The sequence below is a fragment of the Mugil cephalus genome, chromosome 2, assembly GCF_022458985.1.
Source record: "Mugil cephalus isolate CIBA_MC_2020 chromosome 2, CIBA_Mcephalus_1.1, whole genome shotgun sequence".
NCBI classification, from domain to species: Eukaryota; Metazoa; Chordata; class Actinopteri; order Mugiliformes; family Mugilidae; genus Mugil; species Mugil cephalus.
In genome coordinates this window covers 19378422-19405747 of record NC_061771.1, presented here as the reverse complement: position 1 = coordinate 19405747, position 27326 = coordinate 19378422, and the positions used below count along the sequence as shown (strand labels likewise).

The following is a 27326-nucleotide window of genomic DNA, read 5'->3' as shown; positions in this document are numbered from 1 at the left end:
GTCGTGCTCTGTCTTCCTGTCGAAACAGATAAATTGAAAAATGTCCACCAAAATGCAGGATTTGAAACAAAATGCTAACACGAATCTCCACGGTCTGTGAGGGATCGTTGATATAATGTGTAAACTATTATAAACAGTCAATGCTCAGTTTGACGAAAGTAAATTAAAATGACCATTGACAGCATGAAAATAGTACCAATCCCCATCACATTACATTTGCAAACACTGCTTCCAAACTGATCACAAATTTTCTCTGTTTTGTGTATCACTATTCATTTCTGCAACACTGACAACTTTTGAGTAGCTTGCGTTTTGTTCTCTACAGATTTGTTTTTTCCGGCTGTTTATGAAGGCAGCATTTATTTAAAGGGGAGGAGACTCGTTGTTTGACTTCCGCTCATGATTTTGTGGCGCTCTCTGCCGTCTGGTAAGATATAAAAGAGACGTTTCTCACATGGTTAGTATACAGCCGTCCACGTTAATAAATGGAATTAACAAAGTATTATCACAATCTAGTCATTGTGACAACACATACAGTATATCACACATGCTCAAACGCACAGTTCTTTTCTATGGGCACTTTAATTCAATTTGGCATTACAAATATAAACAAGACAATGGAAAACAAATCATTGTACAGGACTGTGTAGAAAATGGATGACTAAATTCAGGACGACAAATAATGACAATTGTGTGCTTGAAGACAGTCACGTCTGAGCAAGGCTTTCTAAAAGTGCATTTTCACAACATAACACCTCGGCTGTTGAACTACGTATTGGATGTGTGTTTTGTGAAGATAAAGATTGTTTTGTTGGAAAACAACCTGGTGGTAGGTCTCCAGACTTTTCTAGACATAAGAGCACATGGAGAGGAGTGAAGGTAATTTACTTTTTTTTCTCTTTTTGAAGACTAGTGAACCTTGAGGAGTTTTTCTTTTCTGCTTTTTGCTTGAATTCTGCAACAAATTATGTTCGCACATGATCGCAGCAGAAGCTGAAATATTAAGAGGCTCCGTTCAAACCCGAGCACACAGGTGCACACACGCACACACATCTACACAGCAGCACTAAGAATATCTGATCACACACAGTCCCACTTGTGTCGCACACACAAACACGCACTGTGGTCGTTTCCTAAATCCAACGATCTCATCTGCAAACTGTGCATCTTGAAAGTAAAGTGTCTTGCGGTGATGTAGATGGGTTTATACATTGTGCACAGTAGCCTTTCAGGTGTTTGTTAGTAAAACCAGCATGCACAGAGATGCCTAATCATGCTTGAAAATACCCTGTTACTTACCTACAATAGGTGGAACACTTTTATGTTGAGCAGGCAAAAACGTGAGGACTCTTAAGAGCAATTAACAGGAAAGCTGCAGTTAGTATTACTATAAACAGGAGTTCTATTATTTCTCAGGTAATGTTTCGCTTCTATTTCAACCTCCCCTCACACAGTGTCCAGCCAGTATTTTATTTTATTTTTTTTTAGGAGGAAGTGCATTATTTTCCAGTTTTCTGCATTGTGAGGAGAAGTCAAAAATCTACCTTATGCACAATGTTAAAGCTTCTTTTTTTTTTTTTTTTTCAAATCAGCACAGTTACGATGGAATGTGCACAAGGTCGTTATGAGAGACTCCTCAGAGCACCAGTCAGCAGCAGCCATCTGTGGAGGAGAACAGTCAAACAGATGGCACGACGACAGCACGATTCAAGGATGAGTGGGTGAGTGAAAAATCTTCCAGTCGCTGTATAATAATCTGTGCGTGTGTGTGTGTGTACATATATATATATATATATATATGTATACACACACACACACTGTACAGGTTGTGCGTTGTGAGGTGATGGTCTACTGCAGGTAGCGGTAGACTTTGAAGCAGTGGTTGCCAGAATCTGCGACCACGACGTGTCCGTCAGAGGTGAGCGCCAGTCCCTGAGGGCCATAGAGAGGGTCTGCTGATGTGTTGATGTACGAGAGGAATGAACCGCTGCCGTCAAACACCTGGGACAGAGAAAGAAAATCTTAGGAATTAACCGTTATAACCCAGTTGCTAGATGCAAATATGGATTTTGAGAGACTGTGGCAAAATTAGCAAAATCAAGTCAAACACTAAAGGTACCAGATATGTACCAAACCGGTCAAAGGTTTTAGAACACTATGATATCTCTTTCTTTTTATTATTGAAATTAATTCAGTTTAATGTCTCATTCTATTCTGAAATGAAAGCACAGACCAAATAAACAACTGAAGTTTAAAAAATTATCATGGAATCAGTATAAAACCCAAAATACATTCTTAACTTTGGACTCATCAGAGTAGCTATCTTTGTCTGATTTAACATGTGAACACACTTCTTTCTTCTTTCTTCCTAAAATGGAAATCAAATATTTTTCATTCTTCCTAATTTTGTTGCAGAAGTTGCCAAAAATGTGTGACACTCTTCTGTCCAGTTCATCACAAACCAACCAGCTCCATGGGGTTAAAGTCTAATCCGTCCAATCCATGATTTCAAGCTTTCCATCTTGTTTTTATCCTGAGGTAGTTCTGGTTTATCTTGGACTAAAGTTTTGGGTCATTATCTCTCTGTAGGATTAAGGCCTGACCGACTGTGCCAGAGGATACTACCTGCTAAAACCTTTGACCGGTAGTGTTATTATAACAGCAGAGACGAGTACTAGAAGAAGTAGATTAGATTAGATTAGATTAGATTAGATATCAGATTACAATTAGAAGTTACCACTTTATATTGAAATAAACAGATACAGTACATCGGAGAAAGTGCAGTTTAATTTGTTCTGCGAGTATAGTTGTGTGTTCTTAGTTGTATTAAGTAACATAAGGGATGAGAATCAATTCATAGATAGCATAAAATAAATAGTCATGGTGAAAATAAATAAATAGTTCTGCCTTAAAGAGTATCTTAGTTACTTGGTATTTTATCTTCTAATTTGTTTATTTTTGATATTCAAATTAAACTTGAATATGTAATCCACCTGACAACAGAACATGATGCCCTGTAATGACTGGATTTATTGCTGTTTTGCATTTATATGTGAAATTAACACTCCACACTGAAACTCAAACAGTCGTGACTGACATGAAGTCTATCTACATGAGTCTCTACTCTGTGATAGTTTATGATACTTTACAACTGTCGGTGTGTTGTACTTTGCGCTGACCTGTATCCGACTGTTGCCCCAGTCTGCTACTATGATGTTCCCGTTGACGTCCACTGCCACCCCCGTGGGGGCGTTGAACTGGCCGTTGCCTTCACCGTTAGAACCGAACTTCAGCAGGAATTCTCCTTCTGTGTTGAACACCTGCATTTAGTTTTTTCAACGAGGCAAACAGAGATGATAAATTACTACAAGACAAGAAATTAAATAAAATACGGATGGGCACACAAACGGAAGAACAGTTTTGTGTATGAATGTGTACTCTCGTTAAGATAGTAATTTGTGTTTGATATATTTCTTCCACAAACAAAGTGCATCTACTCTTCCTCCTCAAACTGCCTCCCAGTTCACTGAGAGTATTCACACTTCATACCACACAAGAACCTGTTTCATATTTGAGTATAATTGTTTTGTATAACAGAGGTTATGCACGTGACGTCACAGGAAGCGTCTCCATGGTTACGGCCACTGAGTGGCAAAAAGTGACAGATGAACATGGAGATTAGCAGCATTAGTTTGAATCACAGGCTTTAATAGCCTTTAAGTTGTAAAATTAATTCAGGCACAGAAACCTGGTGTTGTGGTTCACATTTAGTGTCAGGTAATATTAATTTATGCTGTATTTTTTAACGAAGTTATACCTTAGTAGCTACTTCTTAAGTTACATTCTGCAGGCCTGTTAGATAAGTAATAAACTCAGTATTTATGATCATTCCTCATCATCCTTTTAATATCTGTTCAGAGGCTGCAGTATTATATAGGGGTGACGTCAATGCATACCCTCTATTAGTTGTTGTGTCATAAACCCTTATTATGACATGTAAACATTATCTGGTGGCAGACGTTTAAATTAAACAATGAGAAAAACACACAAACATACATGCCAAGATATTCAGATTTTAAATTGGACTCACTTCAAAGCTCTTATAATTTGTACCAGGTTATAGCTTCAAGACAATCCCATCACTCTGCTCTTACCTTGACTGAGTGGTTGTGGAAATCTGTCACAATGATTTCATTGTTGTTGTTGACAGCAGCAAAGTGAGGGCCTGGAGGATTAAACGAAATAAATCAGACAAGAATTCAGAAAGACCTCGTTTGTCAAATTCTTCTCCTGAGTTCAGCGAATGTTTGCACGGCAGACGTTTATGTAAGACATGCAACCGACAAGTTCAGTTTAAAACTTTAAATACAACTTTCATCACATTTAAATTTAAATTACAGAGAAAACATGCTGCTCGAAGTTAATAATGTATGTAATGACGGCGTGAGATGCTTTAGTTGACAGTAGTTCAACGTTTCTAAACTCCCAGCTTATCTAGAACTGCTGAAGACCTTCATGGAGGACCATGGGGTCTTTATGGTCCCTGTGTTGGCATACGTCTTCATTCCACATGCAGGTGTGAACTGGTTGGAGAAAAGACTGTATAGGGGCACAGTGCACGGTATTACCATTGAGTGTACCTGCAAACTGCCTGTCACCGTTGCCGCGGTTACCGAACTTGGTGACCAGCTTGCCGTTGACCTGGAAAATGAACACGCAGCAGGCCTTGTTGTCGACCACGATGATGTGGCCGTTTCTGTCCACTGACACTCCTTTGGGACCCATCAGCTTCCCAGAGCCAATCTTGTTCTGGAGAAGTGAAGGATTTTACATTTCAACACTTTGTGTGTGATACTACCAGCACCATAAATCATTTGTGTAAGCATTTGTATTATCAGACAGCGGTTGACTTAAACATAGCTTAAAATAAAACTACCACACAAATAGCTCTACAAGAGTGGTTGAGAAGGGACCACCATTTACCCATAAATATCTACACTTACATTTTTCAAAAAAGACTGAAAGGGGAAGTTGAAATCTGCATGAGTGCATTTCTTAACACTCCAGAAGCTTGCAAATGATAACTGGGCATGGGCAGGGCACACAGTGCAGCTGTTCTGCTCTTTTATTCATTACATGCATCTTAAAGTCCTCTGCAATTGTACGTGTCTTTAAAAAAATGTGTCGGTAATGCAAACAGTATGTAACAGAAGTATTTATGACAGCCCGTGTGGTAATACTGTAACGGATTCTGCTATTGATCCAACTAAAGTCACGCTATTGTTTTCCCCGCTGACGGGAAACGTAAGATAAGAAGCCACAAAGGACTGACTCACCTTAAACTTGCCTTCACTAGAAAAGATGCTGACCCATTTGTTGTCGTAGTCGGCGATGATGATGTCACCGTTGGGGTGGACGGCCACGCCCGTCGGCCGCTGCAGCTGACCCGGAGTCCTGCCCCGGACACCAAACCGACTTTTGAACTGGCCGTCGTTGGAAAAAATCTGGAGGGCACAAAGCACATCGGAAAATATGTTATCTTTCGAGAATAAAATAGAAATAGATATTTAGATAGATATTTATCCAATTGTTCCACGAAGCCATGTTAGAGCAAAGGCAGCACTTCTACCGTACGTTATCGTGACCTGTTGCTACACCACCATTTCTGTGGGCTGAGGGCAGCGTCATCAGCATAGGAGGCTACTCTTACCTGAACACACTGGTTGTTGCTGTCTGCAATCAGCACCTTTCCCAGAGAGGAGGCAGCCACCCCCTGCAGATTAGTGAACTCCCCTTTGTTTCTTCCTTTTGTGCCTGTAAGACATGAAATACAGCCACGTTCATATCAGACTGATGATAAACTCAGTGCTCACCGGCGTCGTTAGGCCTATTTTAGGGGGGCTGAAGCCTAAAATAAATGTTATTTGCTAAAATGTGCTGACAAATTCAGTATAAAATGGTTAAAATATGAGTTTAAATAAATAATTATGTGTGAAAACTTAAATGTCCATTTCCCTTCACTTCATAGTGTAAGGTAGACTGAGCCCCTTCAGTGCGTCCTTATCCCATCATTAATATTAGTATAATTCAAGTAAATAAATAATATTTTTTCACTGCTTGAAATTGCAACTGTTTTAGTCACGTATGTAATCTGTGAGACTTCGAAAACAATTATCGTGTTGTGTGCGTAAGTCATGTCTCTATGTTGGTTAATTATTAACAGTTACTGTTGGAACGTGTGTTTGTTCTGACTCTTTGTTAGCTGTTTGTGAAACTGTGCCCACGCGCTACATTCGCTCACATCCTGTGCAACTCCTGGGGGCTAAGCCTCCCCTGTCCTTAAAACCTAGTGACGCCCCTGCACGTACTGGTACAGTATTGAATGTAAAAAGATAAGATATTATCTACTACTGAAATATATAAGCCTGTAGGTCATACTGAAGGAGTTGTATTATTATTGATGTTATTATTTTTATTAATTTTATTATTATTTTAATCATTTAGACTTAGAGTGGACTTAGAGTTTTAGATAAAACACAGTGGCTCTGTAAAATGTCTTAAATATGAGATGGATTGCATTGACAGTCTGCTACATTAGTTGTTACTCAGAGTATGAATCTTTTCTTTAGTCTACAAACTGAAAGAAAATAAGTGCGTTTCTCTGACTACCAATTCAAGCTGCCCAACAGAAATAGAAACGCATCACTACTCCAGTGCACTCGAGAAGAAGAAATGATAAATGTTTATCTTCTTCGGCAATAAACCGTCAAACTTTCTGTCCATAGTTGTTCTGTTCTGTTTTAAAGGACTCTCCTGTAGTGAGAACACATTACGTGTCAAGTAACGTTTCAAAATATCCTATATAATGAGTACATGTGTTATCTGATGGAATATAATCATACCAGTGCCAGTACTGCACCTGGTATTGCTGCCATGGAAAACTTTGAGCATAAGATAATGCTGCATGCTACTGTAAAAGAACAAACAATTCAGGACCATCTGGACTAACTTGTTAAAAAAAATCAAACATTTGTTTTTGTTCTATGTGGAGAGATCCCCTCTGTTCTTTTCTCACTTTCTCCTCCCACATTTTGGTCTATAAAAAGTACTATGGAAAGCATTTCTGTATGGAGAAGTCTGTTTTGCTTTGCTTATGTATTTTTTTTTTTCGGCAAGAGGACAATGAAAACCCTCTCTGACCCCATCTGATGCACATGTTCCACGTATTTATTTTAAGTTTTTTCCTTAAAAACAATAAAAAGAAAGTTAAAAAATAAATAAATCATACACTTATTATAGAAACAAAATACTCTTCACTGCTCCCTCCTACCGATTCTGAAGATGAGGTCGTCCTCAATGGGATTCTCTTTCCTCCTCCCTGTGCTGTACATACTGGCCGGCCTCTTGATGGCCTTCTGCTTGATGTGTCCACTGCCTGGAGACTTCAGCCTCTTCTTCATGCCGTCCGAAGTCGGCGACACGTCTATTGATTTGGTGGCCTTTATCTTGAAGGGGCTCCCTTTGATATGCTGGTCATATAAACGCACTGACAGGTTTAAAGTGCCCTCCTTAGGAGCCGTGAACAGGTACTCGTAAGTGCCGTTCTTGTTGTCCAGTATCTCTCCGTCACCTTTGCTTCCGTCAGGTGTGGAGATTTCAGCCGTGATCACCGCGTTGCCCATCTTGCACAGCTCTCCGTCCTTGTCCTTGGTGGTTATGGTGACGGACGTGGGCACCCCCACCACGCAGTGCCGCAGCCCTTCACCTGTCGCCACGGTCTCAGAGGCCACAGCGTTCGTGGTTACTATCGTGCCCAGGTTGTGGATGGACTTCTTTAGTCCCTCGGTCTCCACGAGGAAGTCCAGCTGGTCGTTCTCTCCGGGCTGCAGAGGAAGCTCCTGACTGGCCAGCTCGACGAGACGCTCGCCCATCTGCTTCTTCACCAGCAGCACCTCGGCCTCGGTGCCGTGGCTCAGGGCCTGCTCCGTGAAGTTACAGCTGCTGTTAATTCCCTCCTGGCCCTGCAGCAGAGTGTCCAGCTGGGCTTGGAGCACCTACAAATTGGACACCAGGGGGCAGCAGGGAGACATGGTGGTTAGAAAAACAAAAAACAAAGACAAAACAAAAGAAAACACACAAGCAATACAAACTTTATAAGCTGGTGACTAATTGTGAACAAAATAACCAAATCATTTCCTTTTTTTTATGCACATTATAGAATATATTATTAGAGGATATTTTATGAATCCTTATTACTTGATGTTCAAATCTCCAGGCTTTGAACCATAAAATACGTCGGTAGCTGAGCCCACGGTAAAACCCCATAAAGATCCACAAAATAAAAATACAGAAAAAATAAATCAAAGAGAATGGAAGAGCACCAGAAGACATACACAGTGTACCTTTACTGCAGTCTCTACCCATTAAAGCTGATCAATTCACATCATCTACCGAAAAATGAATGGAAAACAGAATTGTCCACTATATAAAGCTTTTGTTTTTTCATCTTTTTTTCATCTTTTTCAAATGTCCTTGCTGTAACATTTTTATTAATTTTCTGAAAACCCCTTTACTCAGTTTGAAATGTGCTATGTAAATACATTAGGACGCCTTTGTAATGATGTTCGACATTTAAATAGATTCCAGTATTTCTTGTTGTCCTTTCGCGCTGATGCTTAAACAAGTTTATCCGATCCATCCTATCCGTACAAGCATGTGGCGACATGATAACAGAGTCGTATTTCTGTGAGAACAGGTCTAACATGAAATTTAAGATTTTGCAACTGAACCACATATTAAAGCAAGTGACACTGACTGGATCGCTGATTGTGAAGTAACTACTTTCTCATTCTGAACTGGATCATGTATTATATCAATTTGAGTTATTCATTAACCATGTGTTACTGAGCGTGTGTTATATAATTGTAATGCAAAATGTTACCACCCTGACCAACGATAAGCTAACACAACTCACATATCGAACATAAATTGAGTCATTCAAGCGTTCTAAAGAAGAAATTATCTTTCTCTGATGAGCCATTTCTCTCTTCAAACACTCATTTAAACAAACTCACCCGCATCCCCATATCGCCCTCCTCTTCTTCTCCCAAAAGAGAGGCCATTGAGCTATTTATCTCAAACCTTTCATCCACACTCCGTCTGCTATCTCTCCCTCTACCTCTGTCGTCTGATTCAAGCTCTGAAGGGGTGAAGCTCAATAAACGCAGCAGGAATTACAGCGTTCCAGCCTGAGAGATAGAGGATCAGCTGTCTCTTCAGCAATAAAGAGGAAAGTTGTACTGTGTCCCTCACCGCACATGACACACCCAAATAAAGCCACGCGGTCCGCTGGCTCCATCTAGCTACAGAAAGGGCTCATATCTGACTCCCCCCCTGGCTCCAGTGTTTTGACTGCAAACAAGCCAGTGAATTGTAAATCATTAGCAGCCCATGTGATGAAACTCCCCGAGGGTGCGGCAGCAGGCTCTTAACTGAACCGGGTGATTGGTTGTCTGGTCGGGGTGGTGCTCCGGCTCCCTCTAACCCGGCCCCCCTCTCACTTCTTTCTACAGGTTAATCAGGCTGGCCAGCTGAGCCCCTGACACACGAGTCAGCAAAAACAACTCCGTGAGAAGACTGCATGGTTCAAGGCTTTCCAAAAATAGATTATGAGATTTCTGTCATTTCTAAACAATAAAAACGCTGAGTGTCCAGTTAATGCAACAGCCACTTTAATCTCCTGAGACCCTGCATCCTCATATGTGGACGTAAGTTTTGGGTTTTATCGCAGCTTATTCTGCTTCATTTACACCCATTGTCCTCATTAGTGGACACTTTAGTCTGCCATCTAGTGGTAGCAAAGGTTAAAACTTATTTCTTTATACTCATTAACGTTTCTAGTTTGAGATAACGTGCAAATTTCACATATTAGTAATCTTTGCTCATTAGCAAGTACTCGTTTGAGGACGTTGGGACTTCATTGTTTGCAATTCTGTCACTGCACAGCCATGTTCAGGTGTTAAAATAAACAGTTTTATATTTTGTCCCAGTGTCCATATAGGAGGACATCATTTTTTTGTGTTTGTTTTCTGTTTTTTTAACCAAAAACTACTATTTCCTGTTCAAAGATGATGCTTAGTTTTTACACATCTTAGGTCCAACTAATCCCAAATACCTCAGAGAAATAAACAATGCAAAATAAAAGCTCAGGTCTCAGCAGGATAAAGAGACCTGAGGGGGCCAAAGTCTCAGTCAAACACTCAAGTTATACTCCCCATGTGTAAAAAAAAACAGATGCTACTGTCATGTCACGTCACCTTCTGCTTCAGGCCGTAGTTGACCTCCAACTCCATGAGTAAAACACTCTTGCGGACATTGAGCGTCTTCTGCAACTCGTCGAAGGTCGTGTGGATGTCGTCCTCGATGGAGCTCTTCTGACTGGTCAGCTGCTGCAGAATCTCAGACAGCACCTGCAGGGCCGAGTCGATCTCTGGTAACCTGGACGCAAAGGTGGCGAGGGCAGAAATGAGATCATTGTTTTCATTAAGAGAGTCGAGAGTCATATGACACAGTGGGAACAAAAAGGAGGATTGTGCGCGCCGCACTGATGTCATGATTCGGGAGTGATTTGTGTAAAGTTGATAGAAAAGCATTAGAGAATAATAGTGTAGTTGTACCTCTTCTTGACGGCGTGTAGCTGGTCCTGTAACGAGGCCTTGTGTTGTTCCACCACGTCTTTCAGAGGCACAGTAGGGTGTTCTCCGTGTTCGCCACTTGTGCACTCTTGACACATGGCTGTCTCACACGGAGGACAGTAAAACTCCATGACCTAAGAGACAGGAAAAGCAGAGATTAGACCGGTCTGAGACAAAAATGATTCAGGCGTGATAGCACCACGGCTGTATGTCCTGCTGGTTCACCACCGGATGGAAATATGTCCAACAGCCACCAAACAGTCAAGTGTTGTTTCTGAATAACACGTAGCTGGCATAGCTGCAAGCTCTTGTCTTTGGTTCTTGGTTCGAACCCAAAACGAGGTTATGATGGCATGCAGATATGCGTGGCCTTGGAAATTTGTACTATCTTTGACAAAGTGACACACACAGACTGGGTGAGCGACTCTTACGCTGCCTCCATGGTTGGGGCAGGAGAGGAGCTGGCCCGTAGCCACAGTGGTGATGTTGTTGAGAGCGGCGGCCTCCTGGCTGCAGCTGTCCGGCGTCCGCTGCAGCACGTCCATCAGGTTGGTGATGAAGAAGTTGTTCTGCAATGCCGCCACACCTTTCTCCGGCAGGATCGAGGTCTGGCGGCACACGGGGCACGACAATGTGAGGCTGTGGGCCGGGATGTAGTTCTGCAGGCACCTGGAGGACAGGACATGAGAGAGTAGTACAACTTTGTCCAAGTGTCTCTGGTTAGTGGCTTAGTTATTTATTTTATTATCTTTGCACAAGATGAATTAAGTAATAATCATTTTTAACATTTATTTGACATTTAAGACAAGGAGGAACAAAGGGTGAAACCCTTTGGTTAAAATATTTAAGTTCTGAAATTTAAGTGATTTGAAGCAGTATTACACAAAGATATTTGCTCCCATACACAAAATTGGTGTCATCAAGCAAACCTACAACTAAACCTACAACTTATTCATGAGGAAAATTAATATATATATATATTGTTAGCATAATAGCATAATATAACACATATAGTAGGTAGGGGGTCCCTACTTAATCTACTTAATCTCTCCATCAGTTTGGAGTCCTTGGCCTGAAAAGCGTTGAGGACGCTTCCTTTCCTAAGACATTTTTGACTTGTGAAATTGTGTTTTCTTGTTTTTCTTTTTGTTCAAATATGACTTAGGCAATTATGCTATTAGGCTAACAACGTATATACTGCAACTGGCACTTAAAGTTAATTAAAATTATCACAACACTGAAGTGAATCTCAAAGGATGTACACGTATGCTTAATAAACTTAATAAACTAGCAGCTACCAATACATGTTCCTATCCAACAATACATCAACCATCTGCTTTATATGTTGTTGGATGTGGTCAAAAAAACAAGTACCTGAGCCTTTTAACGGGCCTGTGCGATAGCACGTGTCTAGCTCTCAAAATTATTAAATTATAGTCAAACATAAAAATACACATGTAGGTGCTATCAGGCAGAAAGATGAGGAAAAACCAAAACCCAGCACAGAAAATGCAACATAACACCGGGCAGAAAGAGGAAACGGCTATATTGTTAAAAGTAGAAACACAATGAGTCTCCAGAAGCAACCAGAGCAAAGACACAACCAGGCACAGTGCACAGTTTCTCTTTTGTGCCAGAAACAAAGGCGACGTCAACAAGAGGATGACACCAACACAACAAAGTCAACAGCAGTGTAGTGAAAAACCTGCTCCAGTGAAGCAATGCACAAATTGACAAAAACTATCTTATTGCTGCATCTTCCTCATAGTGCGGTGATGGAATGCCTCTGTTTTCCAAAAAAAAAAATATATCAAATATTCAAAATTAATCATAGGATTAATTACAACAGCTTGGAAACCACTCACCTCTCACAGAAGGTATGCAGGCAGGGCAGTACTTTAGGGTTTTCGTAGCGGTCCAGACATATGCTGCAGATCAAGAACTGCTTGTCAATCTGGCGGACGACGGGACTGGGAATAGTGGCGCCTTCGCTGGCCATCCTAAAACTCTGACATAGGAGTCCCCCTTCCTCTTACCCTGCACCCTGCGGAGTGACACAGAGGGAGCGCAAAAACCGGTGAGAGGACAGAACAAAACGGCACGGCACATGATCAAACACACAGTGACGACCTCACGGTGGTGAGTGGAAACCTGTGGGCTGTAAAGATCAGAGTTTGAGGGTTGAAGGAAAAGACAGAATACCTTGTTCCTTCCATGTCTCCCACTGAGAGAGGAAACGCACAAAGAGACAAACCTATCAGCGGCAAGGCTTTAATCAACACCGCCAGAGTTTCTGTAAACATCCACTCATTCATCAAAGTGACAGATCTACTGACTGGAGGTCAGCTGAGTGAAATCATTAATACATAATGACCTTTTATCATCATTATGTCACATGGAACAAATGCAATATCTCAAGAAGTGTTTTTTATTTTTTTATAGCACCTGTAAAAAGTCTGACGGTTCATTAAAGGCTTTTAGAAAGAGCTAATTTAAACAATACAGCATAATAAACAGGTTGCTTTATGATTATACTGACGTGATAATTCAGTTTCCTTTATGGTGACTAGACACATTTATGTGGTTTGTTAAAAGACCAATGTGGAGGATTGAGGGTGAATCTATGGCAGAAATGTAATATGGTATTCAGAATTAAAATACGTTTTAATCAGTGTGTAATCACCGGTACATATAAATTGCTCTGTTTTCATTAGATCAGAATGAGCCCTCATTACTGGGAGCAGTCTTCTTCCATGGAGCCTGGCATGTTGTACCAGCAGGTTTCTATGGTAGCCCAGAACAGACACCGAGTCCAGAGGTCTTTGTTTTCTTTTACTCTGTGGCCAATTTAGAGCAACTTTCCAGGTCGGAAAGGGAGTTTTCAGTTGGTTGCAATCAGCAGCCTCACCACTAGATGCCACTAAATCCTGCACATCGGCCCTTTAAATATATGTATATTAAAAAAAAGAATATTTTATGACAAAAATCGCAAATTTGCACTTATAACAACAGCCAGTGTGTCCCAACCTTTCTGCTGTCTTCTTCACAGCAAAGCAGAACTTACTCCTTGCCACAGCTGTATATGTTTATGTTTTGAAGCAATTTAATGCTGCATAAATACACAGGCCTCTGAGAGCCAAATACCAAGATGTGTGTTGGTTGTTTGTTACAAGTTTGCAAATTCTTTGCAGAGAGGAACTCTAACAGGTTAATTCAGCCAGTGACCAGAGACTGTTGTCCCTCTTCTCGTACTGTTTCCCTTGAATAGTTTATAGGTATATGTTACAAATCACAAGACTCCTATAAGCACAGATACCGACAGGATCTAGAGATATGTTTTTTACAAATTAAATATAGTTTTTCAGTGTTTTAATGCAGTAGATGTTATGTTGCAGGAGCCGTGAAGACGTACTGTGAAGCTTAGAGTAAGAAAAAATAAACAAACAAACAGGAGTCTCTTTCTAATGTGCTTCAAAGTTACTCATCAATTTATAGCACGTATTTCTGTTGCGACCCCGTGATGTGTCTCAACCCTCATGTTGGTAACCACTGCAGTAAAAGAGCGGCGGCTGGGCATGAGCTGGAGCTGTGCTGGCTGTTTGTCCTAAAAGGCACTTTACGTGATAAATATTTCATTATAAATGGGAGGCAAGGCACTTTGTGCTCGGCTCGGCACATCAGTGAGAAACAGAAGGGCCGGCTACCAAAATAAAACACTGTAACACAGCTAAACTGAATTTACTTATTCTCCATCGTTTGCAACTTTCTGTTCAGTTTCATCTGAGACGTCTGTCCCCCTCGTCTCTCCGTGCGATATCCCTGTGACTTTATGCAATGGCAAAGTCAGACACAGAAAGTATGTCAGTGCTTTTATTGTCTCTTTCCATTCAAGACAGGCACAGAAACAGGGCACCTCTGCTGCTGAGAGGAAACCCTCGGGGAATCGACTCCTTTCTCTTGGTGCATGCTCTTTCTCCTCCTCTTTGCTCTGTTTTCTCTTAACATTTCCTCCTGAAAGCAGATATGACAGGCTGTAATGCAATGTGGTATTTTGATAAGCTTGGAAATGGAGAGTGAAAGATATGATTACTGTTTTAATGAAGCTGTTAGGCTGTCAGTGGGTTATCCAATATGTTAGATGGTTGCCATGTAATGTGTTCGCTGTCAGCTGCAAAATAGTAATGTGCTCAACAGCCCAGCTGAGTTTAAAAAAAGAAAAAAGGTATTTAAATTGAAACAGAAACATCGCAGCTAAAATGTGTGACTCCTCACAGAGATGACATGACAGCAGACCAGTTCAGCAGCAGCTGAATTTTACAACTACGAGGATTCATAAATGTGCATCTGTACAAAAATAAAACAAAACAACAAAGCGATTATTTGCATCTGAGAGATTTGAATGACAATATGCCAGCGCTGACATGCAAAACACAGCACACCAAATCCGGCAGCGCTTTAATAACTCACCAGCTGCGGATTAAGCCGATGAACAGGGCATCAAATATGGTACAGATTATAAATCCAAAAATCCTAAATCCGGCAGACAGCCACAACAGAAGACAGGCTGTGCTGATGGTGCACAAGGTCGCAGCAGCTACGCTCGGCATCTTACATAATCAGATCCGCACCAGCTAAGCGGAATAATTCCTTTTGGACCGAGTTGTCATCTAAACGCACAGTTTGGTCCACTTGACAAAGCAGAGGACGTTACATTAACTGGGACTTTGGGTACAGAACAAAACCTGACTGTAGTTATTCCAAATGATTCAGCAAAACTATAAGATGATTAAAAAGGGGACTTACAGTGCTGCATTCATGAACCGATCAACAGGCGTCATCCACTCCAGTACACAGACACTGTCTCCGAAAGGAGCGGGACCCAGATTCCTCATGTGTCCTTCCAACCATGCCTTAAAGTCATATCGTGAAGTGACGCTTCGCTCCAGGTCGAGCCAAACAGAAGTCGCCGATGTGTGTGTGTGTGTGTGTGTGTGTGTGTGGGCAAGCCAGCTTCTGTGTTTTTATGGGTGTACACACACACACACACACACGTGAGCAAAGTTAAGGAGGGGCGACTTTAGCCAGATTGTATTCCAGTTTTTGCATCATGCCTTTTCCCCCTCCCTTCCCTGACTCACTCTTTTTTCTCCTCCTCACCGCATCCCCTCCTCTCATCCATTCATTCATCTCCCTCCTTCCTCTCTGTCTGAACTAAATGCTGCCTCACTGCAGCGCAGCGAGCGTGTGCAGCATCGGGGGCATGCGAGCGAGCATTGGCTGACGGCTGGTGATCTAACGGATGTGAAAAAAAAAAAAGCAGGGCGAGCAGCTACGGGCCCCCTCCACCGCCGACAGAGATGAAGCCGCGGGGATCTTTCTGGGGGCACATGCGTGCAGGCTGCTGACTCACTGCAACGCGCTCAGACCGAACAAATCCTGAAGAGGAGAAAAGTGACGCACAAAAAATGTGAAGAGAGAGAGAAGGAAGATGGCAGAGAATTAACTCTGCTGAGCAAAAGGGAATCGCAGCAGAATGGGAGGAGGTGAGCAAGCTGCTTCAAGTGAAATGTGACAATTAGGACTCTTTCCATCCTAACTGTGACCGCACATACACACATGTTCTTCACTGCTGAAAGGACATGGAAATGGTTTCCTCCTAGTCTGTATAACACTGACATGAAACAAGCACTTCACCTAAAAGCAACTCTCTTACATCAGTACAACACTGAGCCTTTGTGTACTTTGTTTGTCCTGTGCAGACAGGAGGCACAGACAGGCAAATGAAACAACTTTTGACATATTATGCAATGACAATCATAAACCCCTGTAAACCTATGATGTCCCGACAGCCCCAACAGCCCCCCCTCCCCAGGGGCCCCATTCTATCTGTCCTTCAACAGTTTTTGCTAGTTTAGACTGGATGGGAGATAGCACATGTACGTCTTTGCCCCTCAGAACCCGGGATCAGCACTTCTCTTAAGTTAAAGTCATCTGTATGGCTAGTTAAACTAAACTAATCTTCAAGCAGCAACTTTATGAATGAAAAATAAATTAAGCCAGTGCAGAAGTTGTTCAAATGACTAATTGAGACTGGAGAGAGGGTATGAACGTAATGTCACAGCAAGTGAAGTCTCCATGGTTACGGCCACTGAGTGTCAGAAAGTGACAGTTGAACATGGAGATTAGCAGCATTAGTTTGTATCACAGGCTTAAATAGCATCTAAATTGTAAAATTAATTTATGTAAAAAAAGGGTGAAGAGCTGTTGTGCAAGTGACTGTGCCAAGAGATTTGAAAAGCAGTCAGAGATATATTTTTAGAGATAGAAATGAGAAGTAAATGGATCACTGCATTACTAAGAAACAGGTGGAATCCATTGACAGAAACCTGGAGTTGTGGTTCATTTAGTGTCAGGTAATATTAATTTATGCTATATTTTTTGATGAAGTCATAGCTTAAGTTACTTCTTAAGTTACGTTCTGAAGGTCTGTCAGATGAATTTGGTGATTGTTGATTGCTGTTTTGGCGTAGTTATGGCCGACATTAACTATTTCAGTTCCAACAATAAATAACAATAAAACAATAAACAGAATATTTGTGATCACTCCTCGTCATCCTTTTAACGTCCAAGCAAACGCTACAGTATTGTCCGGCTAAGGTTACCTCTCAGTAAAGCTCTTAGCGTTAGCATCTTTTATTTAGCTACATTTATCAAAACTGAAATGAACTGAAACTAATGTAAAATAACTGAAACTGAGGCTAATCCACGTTTCCAAATCCATACTAGTTTGTAGGCTACAGATCATTGTTGGGTGCAATTGTGCTTAATTTGATCTAATAATCCACATCCCTGGTGTCGCTGTATTTACTGATACACTTTACTACGTTTTTGCCACTCAGGGGGCGTGGCCTCATGCGACAGTGGCATCAATGCATACCCTCTATCGTTCGATCTCCATGATTAGTTTCGGTTTGAAAGAGCTATTTTTTTTTAAAGGTTTTTCAAAGGTAGCTAGCTAGCTATCTGCCTAGACATCCCTTTTTTTAAATTAGCTGTCATTAGGGATGTGCGATACTATTTTTACAGCAGTCAATGCGTAAACAGAGCTATACATGTTGCTTTAAGTCCACATTCAGAAATAAAACCTACTAAGTTAACACGTTTTTGTGATTAAAGTCTGCTACCACATCTGAGAGTCTAACTGAACTGGGATTATTTAGAGCAAAAAAATATGAGTGAAACTGATTAATATCAGAAAGATTTCAAATGAATGACAGTAACTAAATAGTGTTTCAATCTGATAGTTAAGTTAAATCGTCTTACCTGCCTCTTATATGCATGATCAAACATGTTGGTACATCTAAAATAAAACGTCTCAGCAGAATTGAAAATCTGTCAAAAATGCATAATGGAAAATATCAAGATCAGCCTTAATGAAAGACATTTCTGATGAGATGTCTGCATAATTGTTGAGGTTTTAGATTCATTGCTAAATTAGTAGAACTGCTGATGCTTCTTTCCCCACGCTACCACTGAATAAAAGTTCAAAACAAAACAGGGAATTGGTTTCCTTCGACAGTTTCGTGTCAGACAGAGCTTTTGCACACAGTTGTTTCTGCCTGGCAGCTCCAGGACTGTTCCAGTGATCTCATCTCACCCTCTGCCAGACCCAGAGAGCTCAGTCAGCCGGAGGAGTGCAACACAAAACAAAAGAAACCAATGTGAAGAAAGTTAATGAAATCTGACCAAAGTGGGTGCAGCATCGACACAAAGGCAAAACCCAGCGAGACCCAAAGCTTCACGTTATATTCAGCGCTTTAAACGAAGGACGCTGGCGTTATTCGAAAAATTCTCACAAAAAGGACTAAAACCCTCAGTGACTGTGATTCTGCGTAGTTTTCTCCTCTTTGTCTGTGGCACCTGGCATAAACCCAATCTCCTACAAATAAATATGGCAACAATTAAAAGCAGATTACATGAATATTTTTCTGATGAGTCCGATTCTTTGAAGTAGCTGTTTATTAAAATGTTGCTTAACCTGCGCATTTGCAGTGCATTTTTATGCAAGACTGTTTCCACTGAAACATATTTACATGTAAGCATTGGTGAGTATTCACTGTAGGTATACAGGGTTAATTCAAAAATACACTCAAGTACCAATGTTCTTCATGATAAAGAAACATTTTAACAGCGATGGAGTTCATAGCTCTGGTTACATGGATCATACTCGTTTGCCTGATCTGTTTCATGGCTGATTCTGTGGACTCTATTGAAAATAAGAAACAATATAAACTGTAACAGCATTTAAAAGTCTGGTAAACAGTAGCTACCGCATCACTCCACAGCACCAACAGTGGTAGAAAATCCCTACAGGGTACTTCATTTGAGAAGCTAAAGAGGCCAAGTTCAATTTGGATAATGCAAATTTTGTACTCCCATCCTTCTGTGACGAACAACACACATCATCAATTTGTTGATCATTTGTTTCTATTTACTTAAGAGCACAGACAACAACGCACTTTTAAACAGCTGATAAATAGAGTTTTTCCATTGTAAACCAGTCCCTACGTGTAGATATCAGAATATACTAAAATGAATGACAGACTGGGGGAAAAGTCTCTTCTTGGTTTCAAAGTTTGACCTTTACATCCCTGAAAAGCCTGGATGATAGCCAACATAAAGATGAATAATAGCTCTGGGACACAAACACATTAACACACAGGGGAGTAAACACGCCGCTTAACCTGTTTTAGCTGCTTTAGCTGTTCACACCCCGAACAACGCACCTGATGCACTGAGACACTTCAAAGAACACCATAAAAACACGACCATAGTTTCACTCTCAAGCATCCTCCACAGGGTAAACCAGTCCATTTAGAGTTTCAGGGCTAATTTGATTCCATGTCTTCTGCCAGTTGAAAAGATAATAATAAAAAAAACACATTTAGGTTTTTATTTTACAAATGATGCAAATGATCACAGTCTGAAATGCAGTGAAGGCTACAGCCTCAGTTCACAGGGCGTCTGTGTAAATAAGGCGCAGTTCTTTTAAGATGTTTTTAAGGTTTGGTTTACATCATAGGTCTTCAACAGGGGGAGGTACTGCAGGAGGGTCACAAAATCTTTGGTTGATTAGATATATTTTATATATATTTTTTAATTTCCCCCCACAAATTTTAATTTCTTTAAATACACATTAACATGAATCCAATATATTTTAGTAAAAGGATAAATGGAGGTGAAGAAGACGTTATCTTTCAGTTAGCGATACAGAAGGAGGAGGTCACACTGGACCTGTCAATCTAAGCCTCCTGTCCACAGTAGGCCCGCCCCTACAGGTCCCTACATAATAATGTATATTTATAAATAGCACTAGGCTGAGTTTAATATAGAACACATGCAGCAGGTAGGGAGTCCTTGGCCTGAAAAACGTTCAAGACCCCTGGTTTACATGGCCACTTATGCAGCATGTTATTCTGTGGTCCATCCCGCAGCTCAGTCCAGGGGACCTTTGTTGTATTTACTGTGTCTTTCTGATATTTAAATATGCTGCAGAATGATTGATCAGAACAACCGTTTTCAAAATTTGACTTTTATTGATTTTACCTACACATTGACATGCACATTAATAACACTGATAGTGACCAGGGGACCGGGGGATCTAGAGATTTACAGTGTCTGTAAGTATATATGAGGACGGGCTCATTAGTTTGTCAGGTCAGAAGTCCAGGAGTCCGGTCACATGCAGGTTTACTGTTATGCCAACGGGTTAAAGAATAAACTGTCGTGGTCAGTTAGCATTTTTTTTTTTTCATGCAGAGCTGGTTTACTTCTCCTTTGCACAGATTAAATTTATAACGAGAGTTCAAACTAGGCATCATGCTAATATCATCTCATGTAATCTGTAGGAACTGAAGAAGTATGCAGTCATGTCTGGGCATGGAGCCAGGAGGAAAATTCACTTCAAATCTAGAGTCCAAACGCCTTTCACTAAAAACCGTTAATGTCTGTAATATCTCTATAAGAGAGATGTAATTTAACATGAATAACAACATGTTTTTTTAAGTCGTGTGCTGTGACTATCCGATCACATATTGGAGAAAAGACTCCATCAGGTATTGGTTCCGCGCGGTGACACAAAATACGACTCCGAGCTTGGCTAGACGTTTAAACATATCACAGTGAAACCAAACACGAAAAGGCAGCTTGGGACTGGCTGCTGAGTCACATCATGAGACGCATCAGGCCCCGACTCGACCACGATGACAGCTGGTGGGGGGAAAAGCCAGAAACTGCCTCCCACTTGGCTGCCAGGCAACTGCTTGAATGTGTTCATTATGTCTAAAGAAATCACCATAATCAGGAGTGGACAACAGTGACTGTGTTGATACATGATTGTACAGTGTGCGTCAATAGTGCTACAGTTTAATCTTCCCTATTGTAAATGTTAAGGTCTGTGTAAATGTCTTGAACGTTGTGCAAGTTCATCAACACCTGAAAAACATCTGTATCTACAACAGCTACATGAAGTTGCAGGAGATAATCAAAACCACACGTGGAATATGAGCTTTCCACCTTCCAGTTTCAGTGGAATCAGAGGCTTCACTTGGCCTTGATGCTGGAGAGGGCGACTTAAGGCCTTCCCCTGAATTATGAGAGCATGCTAATCTAAAGCGTCCACCATGGACAGGATGACGAGAGATTACAGCGGCAGTTCACGCCTTCAGTTTGAACGTCCCCTCATCCAACCGACCTTTAAATCCATAAACCACGAACACTAACTCTGGAAACAGATGCATGTGTGTCAGTTTGAGGTTTTCTAATCTTGTGTTTGTACAGATGTAAAACATTTTCCATGGCGGATAAACTACCAAACCTTTGTTTCATTGCTCTCGTTGTGTACTATTCCTCCTACCATCTTTTATATATGCATTTATGTGCCTCTGAGAAGAGGACGGCGCTCTGAATGTTTAAGGAAAACCCCATGTCAGTGCGTCACTTGGCTATATATCTGCCAACCGCGCACTCTGGGGACCCAAGATAAGACGATGCTCTGTGTGCGCTTGTCCATCAGTGCACGCACGTTAGGGGTTGACCTCGAATTCGTGCATGCAGATGTGCAAGCGTAAGACCACTGGAAACTGTCCATGCTGCACATCTGTCAACCAGAATTCAGTGAAGCTGAAACATTGCTGCTCAAAGTCCAGACAAAATGCACCTCCTCAGTGAAATAGCTTGAGGCTCTAGCTTTTCCTCGGGAACAACAGCTTAACAATAAATTTTAAACATAGCGTCCCATTAAATAGCTTTTTGCTTTGTTAGTTTTTTTTGACAGAGAGTTACATCACAAGATCAATAGCACTGTCATCTCTGTCCATTAAACTAAAGGCCACAGCCAGCGGCACATTAGCTTAGCTTAGCTTAGCAGAATGACTACAGACAATAGTGTCCCAACAGTAGCAGCTCATTAGTTCATTAATTAAAATGTTTTATCTCGTCCTACTATACATTTTACAGGTGGTAATGTGCTGGGCTATTTCTTGGCTGCTACCAGTTGACAGGCAACCGTCACAGATTCCAGGAAGTTAAAACTCCCAAACAAGAATTTAGTACATGAATTAGGCAAAGCAGATGTGACGCGTTAATTAGTGGGGAAGAGAGGAGTTTAATGATGCTCCAAGTTTGATCACATTTAGAAAAACTGACAATTAGTCTGCTTTTGTTTTGTTGTTTATCCTCCCTTTACGTCTGACTAGACACAGAAACACTGTTTGGTTCCTTGTAATGCGACAAATAGCTGCTTTTATTTAGAGTTTAGAGTGGGCTCTGAGCAAACCGCCGACCGATCTGAGATGAACTTTGGGCTGTGTCAATAAGCGCGTTCAGTGCACCTGCTACTGTACTGGACAGATGAGCAGCCAACCGTGAGCATCACAAACAGGAAAAGGAAATTACACAGATGTAGCCCAAAGCACATATGGCTGAAAGTAAAGAATATGTTACATCTAACTGTGTAAACATCGGAGAGCTTGCCGAACCAGTATTTCTGGCGTTAGCTCACAAGACTTCCAAGGTAATAACCTGGAATTGCAGAAGAATTTTTTAATGATCTCTTCCTGTTACAAAAGCCAAAAAGACATGACACTCAATCGTGTTTACAGGACCGTGTTCTGGATAAGGACTTTTTTAAAAGCAACTCCCTTCCTTTAGTTATCGATCTGTCACTTTTTCCTTCCTCTCACAATGTTTCCATTTACTTCCGAACCTGCCCCCTCTCCCAGTCCCAGTCCCAGTCCTCCTCCGCTCCATCTTCAAACTCCAAACATCCCACTTACTTCCACTCCATGGCTGCTTCTCCTCCCGAGGCCCTCTTTTTCTTCCGTGGGGGGTGTGAGACGAACGCTGCTCTCTGTCACCTAATCCGTCTCATCTCTGATGTTGTGCAGCGTGTGCAGCGGGCGGAGAGAGGGGAACGCATGCGGAGAGGCCTGAGCCGTTACAATAATCCAAACAGACTGACAGGGAGCCACTGGGCAGAGCCGAGGCAGAGGAGGAGGGCCTCGCCGGGGTGTGGAGGGAGAGCGCAGACCAATCGGAAGAGTTTGAGAGGCTGGAGGGGGGCTGGCCTTGAGGACTGCGCTGCTCTTTAACCCCAGAGAGAGAAAAGAGTACCAGAGGCCCGACGAGCCCCCGTCTAAGACACTGCAGGGCGCTCTTTGTATTTGTTTTGTCCTCATTTATCATTATCTTTTCATTTGTGGAGGACAGTGCATGAATTTGCCAACTTCTCCCAAATTGGCCTCTTAAGTGTGTATGAGCACAAACATTTCAGATTCAAATCGTAAACTGTAAGAGCCCAAAAGCATATAATGTCTCCTATAACCAGTTCAAATGCATAAACTATGACGGACTGAAAACAAATAGTGTTGCAGTCACATACAGAACAGGATGTAGCTCACGGAGCAGAACTGCAGTCGCTCTCCCGCTGCATAAGCATGATATTATCTGTTCGCTCCTCAGGAGAATCGGTGCACCGAGGCAAAGCTGGTAAACACGACTGAGATGATGCAACAGAACCAGGAGAGAGAGATAACACAGAGGACAATGTGTTTTTAAAAGCTCCAGATTCATTTAAAAAAAAAAAAAAAAAAAATCTGATCTTAGTTCGACCGCTGCCTCAGAAAGGCTGCTGCCATCCCCTCAGTGTTTCCTCGTCTGACATATTTCTATCCTGCCAGGGAAACATAAGCTGTTCCATAAAAACAAAATCACTCATCCTGTCTTTAAGGGACCCCCCCTCGCCATACACACTCACACAGTCGTATAACGCAGACATGTTTGCCCCCGGAGACTTCCCCGTCTCTTGAAAGCTTTAATCTTATTGGCAGGCCACAAACAATGTTTGCACTAATTACCCAAATGTATCTGTTTTCCCTCTGTACGTGCTCTCAAACTTAACTGCATTATGTAATGCACTGAAAACGAAACAGGGATACTATGATTTAATTCTTTCCCAACTTAGATTCATATCCTGTGACTATGTCAGATGTTGGATTTAGTAAAACAACGCCAGCTGGATATACCTCTGTATCTGTGTAGGAGCCTGAGTGTGACTAACCAATTATTATTTACAGTAACGGTTAAATCATTTTAATCATTTTAATGCCTGTGAATATGGAAACATTAGTTAAAATGACTTGTGATATTACAAGCAGTAGCTCAGGACATAGCTTTGTATTGGAGATCATTAATATGAGTGGAGTGTGTCCTGTAGTGATGCAAACCACGCAGGAAACGAGGCATTAAATAAAAGAGAGGTTAAATTAAACTGAATATTAGTTCAGTTTTCACACGAAGCAGGTGAAATGAGACGAACGCTATAACGTATTAATCATTTTTAAACGAGGCCGATTAGTAGAAGAAAATAATCACAAACAGAGACTGGGTATATTTAAAGAGCATCCTTAAGTCTGTTTATGGCGATTATGTGGGTGGGTTGTGTTCCTCTTGTGTAACACTGATATCCCCTGCTGGCTGGAGTATGACATACAGCTTATATACTTCTTCAAACTGGTGTTATGTGTTAGGAATAAATAAGTATTGCATATAGTACAGTATATTTTGCTGTATATACTGTATTGTATGTACGCATTGACTATATAGCTTTAGTTTCTACATTTGCTGAACAGAGAAACGCTTGAATCATCACATTGAAAAACGACACAATGTCTCTAGCTTGTAGTATTACATAAGAGCCCTTTCATGTTTTATTTATGAATAACAGTTTTTGCTGGTATTAAGACTAAAAACACTAAAACACTTAAAATTGACATTGATAATGAAAGCTATAACGATATATTTCTTTATGTTTGTTATATTTTTGGGGGGATAAGCAGAATCACCTTTAAGTATGTGATACTGCTTTATGTAAATGTGTTATAGACAGGTGCTACTATTTACTATTAAGCAATCACAGATTAACCGAGCATTAAGACTTTATTCACTGTAGCTGTACCATAATAAATGTTACTGGTTAGTTCTAGCTCACCAGATAAATACCACACACACACTGAGTTGTTTTCATCATTAGACAGTTTTTAAACCCGTCAGTATTGTATCTAATCCCAAAGTTCTTCCTGTTATTCCTGTTGTTCAACAATAATATTTACGAGCCACAACACACAGACACACAGCGACTTCCCCCAATCCTTTGCATTCAGAGGTCGTGCCGCGTTAAGAGTGACTGAGCCGGCTGACGTCCAGCGTCAATGAATTAGCCGGACAGACCTTGAGAGCTCACAGCACTCGGCCCATTGATCCAGAGAGGTTACAGTGTCACCGTTGAGAACAATAAGCCTCCAGGGCCTTAGTCACTGTACAAGAAAAACATCAATACCATCATGAGTCAACGAGCAGTGGAAAAACATGCCAGTCTTTTTCAGGGAAATCCAATAATCAGTGTCAACCTACTGTACATAAACAAACTAGTTTACTTGGATACAGTAGCGTTATCAGTGGTGTGTAGTGGAGAGTATTTGGGTTACTATATAATCTGCACTCATTTATTTGGGAATGGATTCTGATTGGACGGATGTTTATTCTAATATTTGTGTTTACTTTTTAATTAGATCCAGGGGTGGAGTTTAGGGAAAAACAGACTTTAAAATAATTTCAGTTTGAATTTCAATAAATGGCCATATACAAACTATTTCTGCACCGTGTGACTGGGGTAAAGTGCTTACACTTTAGGGCACTAAATCAAACATCACTACGAGTCTTCAGTTAGCGAAAAGAGGAAGCTTGGTAACGTCAGAAGGCCTACGCAAAAAAATGCAAGAGGCAAAGGGGCCAAAGAGGAATGTTGTTATTTGTCCTATTTGACACATGGCTTCCTTTACTTCCTTCACAGACTCATCATGGCTTCTACTACAGTTTTCATTTTAGTTGGTTAAAGTGTGGGGAAGTGGCTATTCAGTTTGGGAATTGTATTTTTTCTTTCACTGCCTTTCATGACATTTTGTTTCATTTCAAAGTTCGAAGGTCAATGGGTGGTTGCTAGAAAAAAGTAACCATGCAAACTAACGTTCGACTGCAGCACATGTAAAACTAAACTGTCATGAAATAGTTTGTATTAGGATGATTTTTTTTTTTTTGCACGAACACTTGACTTGGTTTCACGACTCAAATCAAGAGCCAGAATTTACTGCACCAGACAGCTGGGATAGGGTCCATAAACCTCCCTTGACCCTCCAGAGGACAAGCCCTTACAGAAAATAAATGAATGAATGAAATTACTGCATCAGAATCCTGTAACTACCACCTCTGGCCACAGAGTGCAATGTTTCCACTATTTCCCAAATGATGCTTTTAAAGACCACAGTAAGTGGTAATTAGACTTAAATGTACTAAAAGGCTTTTCCAGTTTACATTTTAAAAAAACTGTACATGTGTACAGACCACTGTAGCTATACAATGTGCTACCACAGGGAAAACACAAAGTCAGTGTGACGTGTAACACACTGTATGTGTGTAACAGTGTAGCATTACTCCAGAGCTCTGAGTCATCGCTGGCTGAATTATGTCTTGATTAGCATCAGAATACTCCTACATATTTGCTGCTTCAACTGCAGGACTGGTGTGAGAGTTATGTAGCCTCTACTGCATCACTGTCTGCTTCCTATTCTCAGAACCACTTACTGCACTACAGCACCTCTACTGTCAAAGCGACTGAAAAAACAGCTGCCACACAAAAACTACCCATCAGACATCAAAGACTCTCCCACACAGAGATAAAAAGATGGAGACAGAGTAGACAGAGAGGGCCGGCAAATGTAATAAGACTTTAATCCACTTAGTTTATCTATGAAGCAGAAGGAGACATTGAATAAAAAGAATACGGCTCCTGACACAACGTCATGGAAATGACTATCCCCACCAAAAATGACCTGAATCCGGTGCTACTTTACTCCATCTTGGAGATTTTGATATTGTAAATGAACACAGAGACATTTTTGGAATTACAGTTATTGACATAAACATGAAGTTAGATGAGATTATATTTAATCATGATTAGTAATATAATTTCCATTTGATTGTCGCAAATTGTGGACTTATATTTGTGTTAATAAAATG

At 41.0% G+C, this 27326-nt stretch overlaps 1 protein-coding gene across 5 annotated transcripts in view; it reads right to left on the bottom strand.

Annotated features, from left to right (window-relative positions):
* Positions 1-563: 563 nt before the first annotated feature.
* trim2a (tripartite motif containing 2a) overlaps positions 564-27326 on the bottom strand; it is a 28422-nt gene continuing 1659 nt past the window's right edge. The window contains exons 1-12 of one of the 5 annotated variants that reach the window (XM_047578761.1): positions 23030-23222; positions 12560-12738; positions 11126-11363; positions 10677-10828; positions 10317-10497; positions 7331-8054; positions 5711-5814; positions 5337-5504; positions 4629-4809; positions 4155-4225; positions 3180-3320; positions 564-2001 (exon numbers count right to left, since the gene is read on the bottom strand). In XM_047578761.1, coding sequence (XP_047434717.1) covers positions 1849-2001; positions 3180-3320; positions 4155-4225; positions 4629-4809; positions 5337-5504; positions 5711-5814; positions 7331-8054; positions 10317-10497; positions 10677-10828; positions 11126-11363; positions 12560-12693 — 2247 coding nt within the window. In that variant the 5' untranslated portion in view covers positions 12694-12738; positions 23030-23222 and the 3' untranslated portion in view covers positions 564-1848. Of the gene's footprint in view, positions 2002-3179; positions 3321-4154; positions 4226-4628; positions 4810-5336; positions 5505-5710; positions 5815-7330; positions 8055-10316; positions 10498-10676; positions 10829-11125; positions 11364-12559; positions 12739-15497; positions 15860-18017; positions 18276-23029; positions 23223-27326 lie in introns of those variants that run through there. The other 4 variants (XM_047578766.1, XM_047578765.1, XM_047578763.1 and 1 more) reach the window with 4 other exon arrangements.